General features: G+C 37.1%; 1 protein-coding gene across 3 annotated transcripts in view; it reads left to right on the plus strand.

Annotated features, from left to right (window-relative positions):
• Positions 1 to 17,469, plus strand: part of LOC126970574 (carbohydrate-responsive element-binding protein) — a 34,058-nt gene extending 16,589 nt beyond the window's left edge. For all 3 annotated transcript variants that reach the window (XM_050816551.1, XM_050816552.1, XM_050816553.1), the window contains exons 13-17: positions 1,079 to 1,255; positions 5,022 to 5,149; positions 10,063 to 10,186; positions 12,398 to 12,527; positions 14,643 to 17,469. In XM_050816551.1, the coding sequence (XP_050672508.1) occupies positions 1,079 to 1,255; positions 5,022 to 5,149; positions 10,063 to 10,186; positions 12,398 to 12,527; positions 14,643 to 14,758 (675 nt within the window). In that variant the 3' untranslated portion in view covers positions 14,759 to 17,469. The remainder of the gene's footprint in view (positions 1 to 1,078; positions 1,256 to 5,021; positions 5,150 to 10,062; positions 10,187 to 12,397; positions 12,528 to 14,642) is intronic.
• The last annotated feature ends 1 nt before the right edge of the window (position 17,470 follows it).

Genomic DNA, 17,470 nt, shown 5'->3' on the forward strand with positions numbered 1-17,470 from the left:
GTCCCAATATACCCGATAAATCATTCTTATCGCCTTATATTGGGACGCGTGAATTGAAATTGCCATACAAACTTCTATCGCTGGTCAGCTATACGTCGTCCCATTGACAGACAGCGTGTACGTATAAGGTGAGTTACCGTCGGTAGGTTTATTTGGACAGAAAAGTCAACGATAGTTACGATTTTTATCTCAAGTAAGAGATAGACTGAATATTGGGAACAGCCGTTAGAGAGTTTCGCTAGGCCGACAAAATTTTATCCAATTCAACCCCAAGAAGACACACACACTAAAAAGTCTCCCTTTGTCGTATCCCCTCGATTCGAGATCACTCCTCTAACTGCCACAGCCTGTATTGGCATACTTGGCATCCATATATCGAGCGGCGTTCAGTTCCGTGGTCACTTGGAAGAGAAGGCCAAACTGGCCTCTAAAAAGTTTGGTGTACTCAGTAAGGCGAGACAGAACTTCACTAAAAGCCACCGCCTGTAACTTTATAACGCGCAAATTTGGCCTCACATGGAGTACTGTTCTCACTTCTGGGCGGGTGATCCCCAATACCAGCTTCTTCCATTTGACCGCATACAACGAAGAGCGGCTCGAATCATCGACGATCAAGTTATCTCCGATCGGCTCGGATTCTTTAGCAATGCGTAGAGATGTGGGTTATCCCTGCATCTTCCACAGCATTTATCACGGGGAGTGCTCAGAGGAGCTGTTCGGGTTGATTCCAGCGGCCGAATTCCACCACCGGGCATTACGTGCAAAGTACCATCCGCATCACGTAGACGGCTGCCATTCCACGACCGCGCGTTTTTTTCGAAATTTCTTGCCTCGCACAGCCACTTTGTGGGATCAACTACCGGCGGTGGTCTTCCCGAACAGATACGACTGAGGGACCTTCAAGAAAAAAGCATACTCCCACCTTAAAGGCCGGCAACGCATTTCTTGACACACCTGTTGTTGCGGGTTGTCCATGGGCGGTTGCCTCACCTCTCCCCATCCCGTGAGCCTCTTGCCCGGCCCCCTCTCATATATAAAAAAAGGCTGGCTACTAATTGCGTTAACACTGTGTGTGTAGTCCCGGGCGCAGTCCCTGTCGCCGGGCGGGTCCCCGGGCTCCCCCCGCGCCGCGTCCCCCCGCGAGCCTCGCCGCACGCACCTACACGCCGAGCAGAAGCGGCGCTACAACATCAAGAACGGCTTCGACACGCTGCAAGCGCTCATACCGCATCTCAACATCAACCCCGCTGCCAAGGTAAGCGCTTACATTCTAAAAACAATAGCACTGGATTGAGATGTCTATGTTTTTTTTATGGAAAAGGAGGACATACGAGCGTACGTTTCACCTGGTGTTAAGTGGTCACCGCCGCCTTCATTATCTTGCAACACCGGAGGAATCACAGGAGCGTTGCCGGCCTTGAAGGAAGGTGTACGCGCTTTTTTTGAAGGTACCCATGTCGTATCATCCAGATACGTCATAAGCCAGATGGTGGGGATGATATCCTGACTTGTGGCGTGTCGTGCGAAGGTGTAATTCGGAGGCAGGAATCAGGTGAAACAGCTCTTTGGAACACTCCCCATGATAAATGCGGTAGTTGACACATAATGAAGCGATGTCTCTACGCTACGCCAAGTGATCCAGCCGTTCACAGAGCACTGGGTCTCTGACAATTCGAGGTGCTCTGCCGATCAATAGAGATCAATATAATTAGGCCTAGTACGCATTGCGGCTTAAAACCGCACTGATTTTGCGCGGATTAAATCCGCGTAGTAGTTTCAAATAGCACGCTCTGCGGTAAAAAATCCGCGCGGTTTGAGTCACTTTGGACTCAGGTCTTAGCCGAGACGCATATAAATTGACAACAGCACATAAATATTTTGCTTTATATTAAGTGCCTACGGTCAAAGGATGTCATCAATACTGGAGAAGAAAAAATGATTAATATTATTTTTTACTACAAATAGCGGATGGAATTTGAGCCAGTTTAATAGTTAAATACCTACCGGGTTTTTTTAATAGTCTGATTTATTCCGCCCATACGACTTGTGTCAACAACATAAATAAAATTAGACAGATTAATACATAGTAGATATGAATCATTATCCAAATAATATTTTCATATAATTATAAATCTGTACGCTCTGTCTGTACATATTTTTTTTAATTTTATGATAACTATAAGTTTCAGTACTCACCGATGCCAATCTACAGTTCTTATTAATTATTATTCATTTTTGTCTTTGACTTTATAACTTATTCAAATTCAAATATTTTTATTCAAAATAGGATTTAAAATCACTTATTGAACGTAAAAATCTACCACCCATTCAAAAGATATTGCCTCAGACCTGAGAAGAATGGGCACAAGAAACTCAGCGGGCTTTTTTTTTTAATATAAAATATGGATTACAATGTAATATCGTACAATAAACATTTATAATTAAAGAGCCTGAGGGTGTTCGCTTTATTCCCAGTCCGTGGTGTCATTAAGAAAATCGTTTATGCTATAATAACCTTTCCCACACAAACGTTTTTTAACAATTCTTTTAAATTTCGTAACACATTTGTTTTGTACATTTTCTGGGATCATATTGTAGAAGCATATACATCGCCCAATAAAAGACTTACTAACTCGACCCAACCGAGTAGTAGGCACAACAAGTTTATGTTTGTTCCTCGTGTTAACATTATGAATGTCACAATTTCTAGAAAATTAATTACGGCTTGACCAGTCTTGATGATGATTGGTATATATTTAGAATATGTGATCGCGTAAATAATAGGCAATGTATTGTGGTGCTAGTAGGCCTCGTACATTTTACAGTGTATATTTTTATGTTTTAAATATATATTGTTTTTATTTATTTATCTACACCCATGCTTTAAATCCTCTATTAAAGATTCTGAAACAGTTAGCTTATTGCCAACATTAAAACACCCAATGTTCTAATAACCATTACATCATCCAAAGAGTGTTGTAATGTTGTACTGAATTTCATAACGACACTCCTATTTTTTTTTTAACAGACTGCCACATTCTTATTGCTCGATGCGTGGCATCTAAGTAGGTTATTCGAATCGACGCCATTCTTCTTCGATATTTTTATTGTTTTGTTTACAAAAAATGAGCGATTAATTTCCAAAAAAAACATAATATTCAAGTGATTTTTAATTATTGCACTGTACAAAATATAAATTACTACTAAAATAAATAATTATTTCATTAAGACTTAGTTTCTTTGTATATAATCAGTAATGGATGATATTACGTTACTACTAGGACTGGCTGTTTTAATGTTAGCAGTAAGCTAACTGTTTCAGAATCTTTTAGAGGATTCATATTTTGGGTGTAGATAAAGTCTTGTATGCAACAGTTGATAATTAGGTATTAAAACACTCATGTGATACTATTATCACACTTGGCTTCGCCTCGTTAGATAAATCCATATTCGTGTTTTAATACCCCTTATTACACAACAGTTACATAAATAACTATTATTTATATAATTAAATTGCGTTACATGCGACTTAGTTACTAAATAAAATTGTACTACTAAATAAATATTACGAAGTATAATAATTGTACTAGCTTTTACCCGCTACTTTGTCCGTGGTATAATTAGTTACTTTGGGCACCATTTTTTATTTTTTAAAATACTTTTCAAATAGTACTCATACAAACTGCTCTTTCCGCTGCTGCCGGCGCTCAGAAGAGCATAGAAACGAAACACCCCCCCCCCCCCCCCCCCCTCCATATATTTATTGCAATAAAAGGTATAAGCAGATCTCCTTTTCCAAGCTCTTGTCTATCTCTGTACTAAATTTCATCAAAATCGGGGCTCTGGTTTAGGCGTGAATGCATAACAAACAAATGCATATTTATTATAAATTTAGAAGAGATTTTTTGCTTTTTTAAACATGTATTCGATCATAATATCGAGTTTTGTTGTTTGTCTGTCCAAATCAGTCTGTCGATTTGTTACTCAGATGCCGAAACAATCGACTTGTTCTTAGACCCTGTCAGCTTTCTACGAAGTTTTAATTTTTTACATCTTATGTAATAAGCCAATTGTAGTTGTATTCAATAAACACCCCGCCGTTGTTCATTGATCTAATTGAGACCAATAATGGCCTTACGAACACACTCGTTAAACCGGTGTTTATATTTATATTAAAATATAACATAGCTATTAGTTGATGTCATTCTAATGTCATATTATATTATATTGTGGGATTTTTAAATATTGAATTCTGAAGATAATGGAACGTTCGTAATATACGATTTTTAAAGTTATTTCCATATATATATACTGGGTGGCGGAGAAGTTGACGTCCAAAGCTGAAATTTGAATTTGGCTCATTTTATTGGCCAATGTTCTGGGAAGTTTTTAAAAATAGTTAGAAGCCATAGGCTCCCCATTTTATTTTTTGATACCTTGAACATTATCATAAATTTACCTGGAGCAGTTATCTTGAACTTACGACTCAATTCTTAACTAGTTCCGCATTGTCTAAACTATTCATAGTTTCTTATGTGGTTTCTGCAACTGTAGTTAATAATTATCAACAATAAAATTTACTAAAAGTGTTCAAAAAAATTAGAAAAAAGTCCTAAACCACAATTAGGTGAAAAAAGCGGATAAAAGGGGAAAAAAAATATTATCACCTAAACTACGCAAAATCGTAGAACATACATAGGGGTGATTTGAATTGTAGCTTTGGACGTCAACTTCTCGGCCAACCTGTATAATGAAAATGGTCTTTGTTTGAGGCTCAATCTCGCCTAAACCACTGATCGTATCGACATGAAACTCGATGCGAAATTTATCCTGGATGGTTTTTGCCGACTTATTTCTCGATTTGCAACGTTCCTTCATTAATTTATTTCCTTTTAAAATTCGCCCAGCGAGGTTGGCGGGAACGCCTATTAATAAATATACACAAATAAAGAGTCGTTTCATCTGCTCGTTTATATTGTTATTCAAATATTTATATTTTATTGTATGATTTATATTTTTAGATAAGTAAGGCTGCTATGCTGCAGAAGGGGGCAGAGTATATAAAACAACTGAAAGCAGAGAGGAATCAAATAAAAGAGGAAATGGAGAGTTTGCGGCAGCAGATAGAGTGCTTGAATAACTCTATTTCGTGAGTGAATCTTTTGTAATTACAAAAAAAAAAAGAATCTTGAAAGTATAAATCTTATGATTATTAAGATCATACAGGGTGGCGCAATAGAAAGTGCATATTTAAAATATTGATTAAAAAATAAATACAAAAGGTATAGTTAAAATAAAACTGAGGTATTATTAAGAAATAACTGAAGTTTATTTTTTAAAAATAACATCGTCTAAATGATGACCCTCTCGACGACACTCCTCTGATCGCAAACGGAAGTTATTGAAAACTTTCTTCAGTAATGCTGGTGTAATTGCTGCCATTTCACCACGGATATTCTCCTTGAGCTGATCGATGTTTTTCGGATTATTGCTGTTCTGTACTTTGTTCTTGAGGTATCCCCACAAAAAAAAGTCAGGAGGCGTCACGTCTGGACTACGTGGGGGCCATGGGATATCACCTCTTTTCGAAATCAGTCTGCCAGGGAACATCTGTTTCACAACCGCCATGGAGTAATTTGATGTGTGACAGGTAGCTCCGTCTTGTTGAAACCAAGTCCTAGAATTCACTATTCTTGAATTTTCAAGCTCTGGAGCCAAAAAACCTTCCAACATCGCAACATAGCGTTCGGTATTAACAGTGACGTTTTGCCCCCGCGCATTTTCAAAGAAAAACGGTCCAATTATTCCTCTACCAGAGATTACTGCCCATACTGTCACTTTAGGACTATGCAGTGGTTTCTGGTGCTTGAGTTTGGGATTCTCACTGTTCCAGTAACGACAATTTTGACGGTTTACGAACCCATTGATATGGAAGTGGGCCTCATCTGAGAAAAGTTGTCTTGTATTGTCAAAATTGGAAAATCGATTAAGCATTTCATTAGCAAATGCGAGCCTTGCTCCGAAGTCTTACTCTTTCAATTCTTGTGTTAACTGCAGCTTGTAAGGATTCAGTTTAAGATCCAAGTTTAAAATTCGTTGCAAACTTCGTCTCGATAAGTGTAAGACAGACGATCTCTTGCGAGTAGACATTTGTGGATCTCCTCGTACAGACTGCATAACTCTCTCAATATTGTCGTCGGTCCTAGATGTTCTTGGATGACCTTTTGCTTGTGGTTTAAACGTTGAACCAGTCTCTTCAAAACGCTGTACCCATATTTTAATTAAATTAGCACTCGGAGCTTCACTAATTTGCCGTAGTCCATATTCAGAACAATATAAACGCCTAGTAACGATGTATTTTTTTTTTTATGGAATAGGAGGACAAACGAGCGTACGGGTCACCTGTTGTTAAGTGATCACCGCCGCCCATACTCTCTTGCAACACCAGAGGAATCACAGGAGCGTATAATGTATGAACGAGAGTTCTCGTAAAATGCGCGCACGCAAAATACGCGACGCTTTCCGTCGAAGTGACTCATAGTGACTAAAACTCCATGAGCCCGCCTACCCAACGATGCAGACTCCCCCCGCCCGCGCACTTTCTACCCCGCGAAAAAAGATGATGCAATATGTACGTTTCGCCACCCTGTATATTTACATTAAATCCAATGCATATCCTACAAAATTGAGTTCAATTTTCAGTGAGATATGAATAAGATACTGAGAGAATACGCGCCATTGTGTTCGCGATTTTTTATAACGAATAACTACAAAAATAAAGATTATATGATATAATGATTATTTACTAAGCTCTAAAGATATTATGTCTTGCAAGTGAACAAGACATACCAAGATTTACGAACCATGCGTCACTCGAATGATTGGCTCAGTTGGTAAGAGCGGACGGAACTCGAGAGGGCGCGGGTTCGAGTCCCGCACCGTTCATGGATTTTGGTTACATATTCAATTTGTATATCTTCGAAGTGTTATTTTATATAAGTTTCAGTTCTAAGTTTTTAGTTTTTTTTTTAAATTATCTGTAATAGTAACGGAATATTAGGCTGGTGACACTTAACAAATAAAACCTGTATATTATTTGATGAGTATGGTAAGGTATGTAGTGGGTGTGTGACCTAACATAAAATATATAATAGCTTAGAGGGAAATGTATACACTTTTACAATAATGTCCCAGTCCCTTTTCAGGTATAATTTATAAATAAATTTTTATGTTTTATTAAAGAATGGCTCCCTCGTAAATCCTACTACTCAACAGCTGAATACTAAAGTGATCGGATAGCCGGGGTTATGATTATTTTATAGCAATAACAATGACAGTACATTGCTGTATATTTTATTAAAAAGAGCGCAAAAAAAGAATGCTCGCAGAGTTTCTTGCGCCGCTTCTTCTCTCTCAGAAGCAGTGGTAGTATCTAGATTTTGTTCTGTTTCATTAATAGTAAAAAGAGTGATTTTATAACATTTTTGCCTGATAACTTAAAAGACCCAAATTTAATAAATAACCATTTTCTTACAGTGCCTGGTAATAAAAATGTTACTGAAAAATATATAAACTTTTACAAGAATCACAAATTTAGGGACTCCACCTTCAGCTTGAAAACTGTCACAGAGCTTGATATCTATAAGCACATTAAATCACTAATCTCAAACGCAACTGGACATGATGGTATCTCTTTTGAAATGGTTTTAGCTACACTAGATTACACCTTGCAAATAATAACCAAAATAGTGAACACGTCAATTTTAACTAGTACTTTTCCAAGCAAGTGGCGTCAGGCCATCATCAAGCCTATCCCAAAAACAAATAACCCAAATAACCTTAAGGACATACGGCCTATCAGCATATTACCATGCCTGTCTAAAATATTAGAAAAAGTAGTTTCTGAACAACTGAGAACTTATCTGGAATCAAATAACATCTTACCAGATTTGCAGTCCGGGTTTAGGAAATAGAGAGGTACCGCGACTGCTCTCATTAACGTAGTTGACTGGCATTTTGACTGCTCAGGACAAAGGAGAGGATTCTATGTTAGTGCTTCTGGACTATACTAGGGCATTCGACTGTTTAAATGTATCGTTGCTTTCGGTCCATGCTATCATATTATGGTTTTTCCACAGCAACATTATTATGGTTCGAAAGTTATATGAAAGATCGCACTCAAGTAGTAGACGTAAGACATGAGAACGGCAACGTCGATCGGTCAGAGTGTAGTGTGGTTAAAAGAGGTATTCCTCAAGGATCTATATTAGGCCCTATCTTATTTATTATTAACACTGCGGATATCATAAAGGAAATAAAACACTGCAATTATCATATATACGCAGATGATATACAATTATATATTTCATTTAAGCCAGAAAATATACGTTCTGCTATGGTAGAACTAAATAACGACTTAGAACGTATCGTACGATGGTCAGAATCGAATTGCCTAGTCTTAAATTCGAGTAAAACAAAATTCATGATACTTGGTACCGAACGACAAATAAAGGCAATATCACACTACGACCCTGACATACAAATAAAGGGAGAGCGTATACAACGAGTTACCGAGGCGCGCAATCTGGGGGTTATAATGGATGAAAGGCTTCGTTTCGAAAAACACGTTCTTAATATTTCTCAGAATTGCTTTTACCGTTTAAAGATTCTTTATCGCATAAGAGATTTTATTTTACCGGTAGTGCGCATTAAGCTATGCGAAGCCCTGGTCTTATCCAAGTTTAATTATGCTAATACAGTAGTAGGGCCACGCTTACTTGCACATACTAAGAATTTAATACAACGTGTGAAAAACGCATGTGCACGCTACTGCTTCGACATTCCACGGCGTGCTTACTTAACACCTTATTTAAATAAAAATAAAAATTTTAAAAATGGATTATCGTATGCATTTACACTTTGTTTCGCTTCTTTTCAATATAATAAAGTATAAAGTGCCGCCATATCTTTTTAGTAATTTACATTGGTTGAAAGATAATACTAGTGAATACGTCACAAGATCATCTAAGTATAGATTACAAATGCCGTTACACAGGAGTGCAGCTTTCCGGGGTAGTTTCAAGTTTACAGCCACTAAATGTTGGAATGACTTGCCACCTCCTCTCTGTGACCTGAAAACAACTTCGAGTTTCAAATTAAAATATAAGACTCTTTTATTTCAGAAACAATTAAGCAATCAATAACCCATAAGTCTTAGAAAAAACAGTAACTTCAATTTATAATACATAAAGTAGCATTACTTGAAACACCCTGGATCTTTACAAATTGAAATTATAATATTTATTCCCATGCATAAATATTGTACAAACCGACTATTATTATTTAAAATTATTCTGAAAATATTTGAAAATAGATTAATATTACCTTTTTGTTATGGCCAAATAACGTGTCTATTGCCAATTTATGTTGTCTTTCTTCTTATTCTCTTTATACCCTGTGTCCGCGAAGTTTACATTTTTCAACAATAAACTATGACTGTAGTTGTGTTATAAAAATTTATAAACATCAGAATAGTGTCATATTTTATTTATTTTGCTAATATAGTTATAAAATTTTGCTTTTAGTGTAGAAATATGTATTTAAATTGTAATTGAAGATGTAGAAAGTATTTGTATACCGCAGTCGCTGTCCGTGCTGCGTAACACGATGCCTACTGAAAATCAGTGTAGAGTCTCTGAAGGCTCGGCGTATACTGAGTGGGCCTCCGATTGGCAATACTAAAGTGATTGCACTGCTCCTCAATCTAATTGTTTTATTTATTTTAATTTTACTAGGTCTGTTTTAATTATGTTTTAGTGGTTTTTATAGTTTAAGTTTATAATTTTGGTTAACTTCTAATTTTAATCTAATATTTTATGTTAAAATTACTTGTTTGTTAAAGTTATTATATTATAAACTATGTCCTATTTTAGCAGTGTAATTATGTTGCCAATAAAGTTTATTATTATTATTATAGTTTATAAGAAATGACATCAAAAAGAATTGTAAAGGAATCAAGTTTGAGTAAAATAAATGGTTTTAACGTATCGTGGTGTACCGCAGTAACTGTCACTCGCTGTTGCCGGCGACTGGTGCGCCCGTGTCCCGCGGTCGAGCATCACGCCTGCGTGAGATGTTTGCCGCGCACGTGGCGCAACGGACGGCGCAGAACTGGAAGTATTGGCTCGTATCCTTTACAAATAAATACCGTCTCATATACACCACTCCACTCGGTTCTTTTTACGACAATAAAGGTCGAGACGAGCAGGACATTGAAGTGCCGTTTAGGATTCTTGAAATACCTCAAAAATTCTAATCGTCACTACAATTGAAAGAAGAAAGAAAGAATTTTTTTTTATTTTGAAACGTATAAGTAAGTGGTTTTATACGAAGACATAACATAAAAAATTAATATAAACTTAAGATTGATAAACAAGCAAAGAACAAAAAGACTGAAACATTTCTATTATTTATATACGATTCAAAAAATGGTCCCAACTCAGCATGTTGCTGGTTTGAAAACCAACGCTGGTCTTCCGTTGGGCCATTTTGTGACGTCACGAAAAATATTTGATATAAAATAAAAGCAAAACTTTTTACTGGTAGGAAACTAAAAGTAACGTGGTTTACATCTAAATCTTATAAACTTACATAAGGTTACCTAATTTAAAATTAATTTCTTAAGTTAAAATTAGTTTCATTAATTGCGCTCGTCACCTTGAGACATAAGATGTTAAGTCTCATTTATACAGTAATTTCATTAGCTACGGCGCCTTTCTGAACGAAACACAATAATGTTTACACATTACTGCTTCACGGCAAAAATATGCGCCCGCGGTTACTTAGGGTAACATTTACTAAAACTAAATATTATAGTATCAATAAGAACCATATATTAACCGTTTTTATTTGTGTGCATCAAGGAATCAGGGTTGGAATAACCATCAAGTAACTGTAAACAATCAAACTTCCATATAAATATAAAACCTATGGGTCTTTGAATATTAATAACACGCCAGTTAATACCAAATATATGGATTACTTTCTTTGAATAATAAAAGTCATTATTTATTATTATATTTTGATCACATCCTCAGAGTTAGTGTTTCTGTCGAGTTTGCAAATTTATTTTCATAATTGATTACTTAATTAAAATTACTGTACTCTTTTATATTAACTATCCACCTGTGACAGTCTGAAAACATTAGCTAGAAATAGCAAAAGACAGATAGATCGATAAAAACTGAAAAGTTGGTATTAAAAAGAAAGAGTGCTTTATATATTTGTGCGCGATTGGAGTTGAACTTAATAATAATTAACTTTAATCCAAAATATAAAAGAAATATAAATATATCATATATAGATAATTATTCTTATAACCTTGTAAAAGAAAAAGAATCACTAGCTATAATTAAAAAAATATTTAATATTTATTACAAAAACAAGTGGTAAATAAAACAAATACACTGGGAGATTTTCAAAAAATATTACTAAGCAATTTAAAAAATATCTTAAAACTTATTATTATTATTGGATAAAAAAATTGTTTAGCTGACTCTTAGTACTGAGCGTTACTTCCGTCAACTAAGTCGCATGTAACGCAATTTAATTATATAAATAATAGTAATTTATGCAACTGTTGTGTAATAAGGAGTATTAAAACACGAATGTGGATTTACCACACGAGGCGAAGCCGAGTGTGATAATAATATCACATGAGTGTTTTAATACCTTATTATCAACAGTTGCATACAAGACTTTATCTACACCTAGAATATAAATCCTCTAAAAGATTCTGGAACAGTTAGCTTACTGCTAACATTAAAACACCCGTCCTAGTAGTAACCTAATATCATTCATTACTGATTATATACAAATAAAGTAAGTATTAATGAAACAATTATTTATTTTAGTAGTAATTTACATTTTTCATAGTGCAATAATTAAAATTCACTCGAATATAATGTTCTTTTGCAGCGTTTAAAATGAATCGCTCATTTTTTGTAAACGAAACAATAAAAATATGTAAGAAAAAAGCGCGCGACGTTCTGGTAGTGTGGAACGCGCGTAAACGAAAATGTTATTTTTTTTAAATTCATGCAGATACCACGAATTGAGCAATAAGAATGTGGCTGTCTGTTGAAACTCTCTGCGCATGAAGGGATAAAAAAACACAGGAAACACTCCTGTTATGAAATTCAGTACAACATTACAACATTCTTTTGGATGATGTAATGGTTATTAGAACATAGTTTTAATATTGGCAATAAGCTAACTGTTTCAGAATCTTTAATAGAGGATTTAAAGCATGAGTGTAGATAAAATTACAAACAGACCCTTCAGTCTATATGACATATTCGGAAGTGTTTGTGTAAGTTTCCTGAACAAGCGGCATCAGTTCAGCGTGGTGAGCGCCGCACTAGTGGAGTCGTACAGCGCGTGTGTCTCCAGCAGCAGCGGCGCCGACCTGGTGAGGACCACGCTGCTGTGGGCGGAGCAGCACTGCTCCCTCGTCGAGATGAGACCTGGTAAGTTTTCACAAGTCTCTACTGAGACGTTGAGAGTAGTAGTCCCTGGTTCGAATCCTAGAAGGAAGGACGTAAGAGGACGAGAACATGGGGCACACTAACGGCCGTTCCCAATGTTCAGTCTATCTCTTACTTGGAATAAAAATCGTAATCGTTGACTTTTCTGTCCCAATAAACTTATCGACGGTAACTCACCTTATCCGTACACGCTGCCTGTCAATGGGACGACGTATTCCATAGCTTACCAGCGATAGAAGTTTGTATGGAAATTGCAATTCACGCGTCCCAATATAAGGCGATAAGAATGACTTATCGGGTATATTGGCTCCAGCTCCAGATTATTAACAGCTAATTACTGACAGTAGAAGGAAGTAATTTATCTCTATCTGTAGATAGTATATTGGGAACGGCCGTTAAAGTTTTGCACTTCTAGCTAATCGGAACTATTCGAATTTCGAATGTTATTTTTTAAACGTTGCAACCTTCTTAGTAATAAAAAAAACAATTGGCGGGAAATCATTTGTCAGTTGTCTTTATCACCTATCAATTTCTACGTACGCAACGAAAATGGAATTAAGTCGAAAAGATTGTAGAGCGATGATTTTTTATGATTTTAAAAAGTTCTCTCTTTCTGCAAGACTGCCGCTCGTCTGTTAATGTTTGAATGTAAAACTCTTAGTGTGACCTACGTATTAATTGGTGAATTTTTGTTTAGGAGTCATGGATCAGGCTTGCAATATCGAAGCCTGATCCTGCATATAACTTTGTTATCTAGGAACTATAGAACAGGTGTAAAATGAAACTGAATCGGCTTCTGAGAAATTCCAGGTCATAATTAGAGCGAGGCAAGACTTAAAGCGGGCTCACACATTCTAGCGGTCTAGAAAGAGCAGGTTCAGCCACATTTGGTATTGCTTTCATCTCTGGTCTGGTGCAACCCAATATAAACTAACCATTTGCGCGTAAACTGCAGTGCTGCTCGAATTCTCGGAGATCTAGTGAACGGCCGGATTACTTGGTTTGCGTAGAGACGTCGGTCCAATGTGTCTGTCTCTTCTATCGCATTTATTACGAGAGTTTTGCGAAGTGCTGTTTGAACTAATTTCTGCCGGTAATTCCACTTTCCCACGACAAGGCACAAACAAGGATATGATATCTACAATTTGAATGCCTGACGCTCCTCAACAGTGCGGTTTTCAAGGAATTTAATTCCACATACAACTAAACTTTGCAATTCCAGTTGGAAACAGCACAATCGTACTCGATACGGGTGCCTTCAAAAAATGCGCGTACACTTTTCTAAAAGGCTGGCAACGCTCCTTTTTTTTATGGAATAGGAGGACAAACGAGCGTACGGGTCACCTGTTGTTAAGTGTTCACCGCCGCCCACAATCTCTTGCAACACCAGAGGAATCACAGGAGCGTTGCCGGCCTTTAAGGACGGTGTAATCTTTGTTGGGGAAGGGGGGGGGGGGGATGGCCACCAACATAGCGGCACCAGGCCGCTACTTCACGCCAGTATTCTGTGCGAGTGTGGTAATTAACCCGGACGAGTCTGGCCCGATTGTGCTGACGTCAAAAGACGGCAGCGTGACTCTCCCACTTCTAAAAATCCCTTAGTCGCCTCTTACGACACCCATGGTCCTTTCATTCCGCTCCTTTTTGCGGGAGAATTAGGGCAGTCGTGCTTAACGTTAGATGACCCGTACGCTCGATTTTATCCTCTTCTATGAAGTCTAGGAAGGCTATGCCTAGTTCGGGATATAGATATTTTGTGTGAAAGTAACAAAATCCTCTCAACGTGGCAGAGATTGCAGACACCATATGGAACAGACCTGATACACTTCCCGGCTCCTTACATCATTACTCAAGTTAACCCTTTTATACAATACGTTGTTGATAGTCTTAGCCCGGTCCCCGATCGTTTGATGTCCGACAAGCTCGACAATTCCATGTACATCCAGAAGTATATCTTTTTCTCATGATATATATGTATAACTAATGAAAAAAGCAGTTTGCCTTATTCTTTTTGTTTTATTACATGCATAGATATAGCGTCTATGGTCATTATACGTATACCTAAGGCATTAATTACTATACTGTATTTTTTCACAGCTGTGTTGAATTCCCTGCGTGTCCTGTGTACAACTACGGACATATTGACGCACCCCGAAAGGTTGGCAGAAGAAGCCCGAGCGGCCGCCGCGGCCGTCAAGACGGAGCCGACCTAGCGCGGTGACGTCACCAACACGCCCCCAGGCCACGCCCACACGAGCCATGCTTGCGAATTGTGGCGAAAACTTTATAGTTGATATGTGCAATACGTTCATAAGAATATCGGGAATATGTAACAAGTCTTCATATTTCTTTGCAACATTTCCAATTCGTACTTTTAATGCAATTGTAAAATAATATAATGTACTGCCAGACAATGTTTTATCTGCGGGGACAATATTATTAGCAGCCGAGTAGGCGGGGTGGAGAATATCATGTCGTTCTAATCAGTTTCGATAAGACGACCTGACTCGTATCAATCACGTGATCGCGATGTGGTCGCGCGACGTTAGATAAATTATATTGAACTAATCGTTGTGGGGTTTTACACGTTTCTGTATTTACTTTTGGCTTGACATGAAATATTTATACAGAAATTCTAAATTATAGCTGCGGTTAAAAATGTTACGATTAGATAAATACTATGGATTTGTATTTAAACTTTTGCAGAATGGAAACATAAATACTCAATAAATAGAATTTAGATACTATAATATTCTTGTCCGTAATCAGCTAAGAAGATGAGGTTCTGCTATAAAATATATATTATTCTATGTGAATGTGTCGCGATTGGAACTTAATACGCACAATTTGTAAAGGCAGGTTTTGTGAACCGTGAGCAAACGAGTGAATCCTTGTGATAGCTCCATATTAACCCATAAAGGTGGACAGTCGAGAGAGCGCTGGCGTTACGTCATTCACTAGGTTGGACCAATAATACAGTAAATGATTCTATTGCAAATTATGAAATTTGATACTTTTAGGAGGACCTTAAGTCTTCTACTTTAATTTTTAAAGAATTCCAACTGGTATGCAGAGAGGACGAGAAGTCTCACAGCGAATTAATACTCTTATGCTGCGAAGAGAATATTTTCAAAAACACAGACTTATTTCCAATTCGAAATACCGCTTGTTAGTAGCGAAAAGCGCAACAGAATTTACCAGCTGGATGCATCGGCTATACCACAGCGGCGAGTTTTCCTGCCGTGAAGAATAAATAATATAAAAAGAGCGCAAAAAAAGAATGCGGCGAGAGTCTCTTGCGCCGCTTCTTCTCTCTCAGAGCGCCATTTGTTTACGAAGCGGTAGTAGTGTAAGAAATAACATCAAAAATAATTCTAAAGGAATCAATTTTGAGAAAATAAATGCCTTTTATGCCTTTAATATTGTGTTTGGGTTTGAAGGGCGTCAGAGCTAGAGTGAAACTACTGAGCTTTAATGTCTTATTTCAAAGTGACGAGCGCGATTTTGGTGCCGGTAAGAATTTTAGTTTCAATCATAAATCCTAAGCGCTACTTGTATATTGTAATGCACTGGGCGCTATCACCTGCCATCAGATGAACGTTGACATTAAACTAATTTATATCGACAAAGGAACGAGAAATGAGATTAAAATGTATTGCAGTCAATGACATTCTCTACACATATAAGGACATATCATTCGCAGACTGATAGTGGAAGGGCAAAAGTGTGCTTAAAGACAATGTAGGCACAGTTTTCTTCTTTGTCGTGTGTCAACTGTCACTGTCCGAATCTAAACTTAATTGAATAAATGTTTTACATTGCTGCTTCTCGACCAAGAATATTAATGCGGCAATGTATTAATGCAGTAAAGCTTATGGTATAATTTGTAGCATGTTACATATTTCGGCTGTGCTTTTATGCGACGTGATTTTTCTATACATTGTATAGAACGCCATTGATTGCAGTCATTAAACCTATGAGTCAGTAGCAGCTAACTCTTTTACGATAATGTCACCTCTATGGTCGTAAAGCCTTGTAAAATGACTTGTATAATATTGATAGTGTATATATTGTATTTACACATAACCGTCTTGTCTATAGTGCCTTATAGCTGTGAATATTGCTGTTCTGTTATATAGTTGTCAACCAAAGAGTGTCTTCATAAATTGTTGTAAAGTTGTCAAAGGGAACAATTTGGACTGTCGCGATCCACCCGTCCCACTGACCTCTACTATATACCACTGGACTGGCGGCTCTCAAAGTGGCTATAGCGAGAGTCTGCGGTACTAAAACTAGTGATGACAACCTCAGCAAACATCGATTGATGGTGGGAAACTATTTACAAAAAAAATACTACTTCTTATTACGTTGATTCTTGAAATAACACGGAAAACGAACGAAATTAATGCAAAATACAAAAATATTTCGGAATATTGTACGTTCCTTCGCAGCCATTTGTATTATACGTCAAATTTAGTTCTCTGGACGATCGCGAGTGGCGCTTCAAATAGCCACAATAAATTGCTGTCAAACTCAAGGAACAGCCTGTCCAGTGGTATTTATACAGGTCAGTGACCCGTCCACATTCTACGCGTGAACCAATCTAGTGTCTAAGCGAAACAGAATTTATTAATGTGTCGAGATTTATTTTAAGAGATAACTAGGTAAATATATTTACATAAGTTACTTTAAGTAAATATTTTTATATGGTTTGTGCGGTGACACAAATGTTTTTTGTATAATGTATCTTTGTAAATCGGTGCCAACGTAATTATTGTTTGTAAATTGTTATGTAGAGATATGTTAATGTTGTATCGTCTCTGACGGCATGTGCGGGGGATATCTCCTCCCCTCGATCACACTTAGATGACGTAATAAATGCCATTGTTGTTCTGTCGGAAATACAGTTTTGAATGAAAGTTAAG

The sequence above is a fragment of the Leptidea sinapis genome, chromosome 21 (assembly GCF_905404315.1).
Source record: "Leptidea sinapis chromosome 21, ilLepSina1.1, whole genome shotgun sequence".
Classification (NCBI taxonomy): domain Eukaryota; kingdom Metazoa; phylum Arthropoda; class Insecta; order Lepidoptera; family Pieridae; genus Leptidea; species Leptidea sinapis.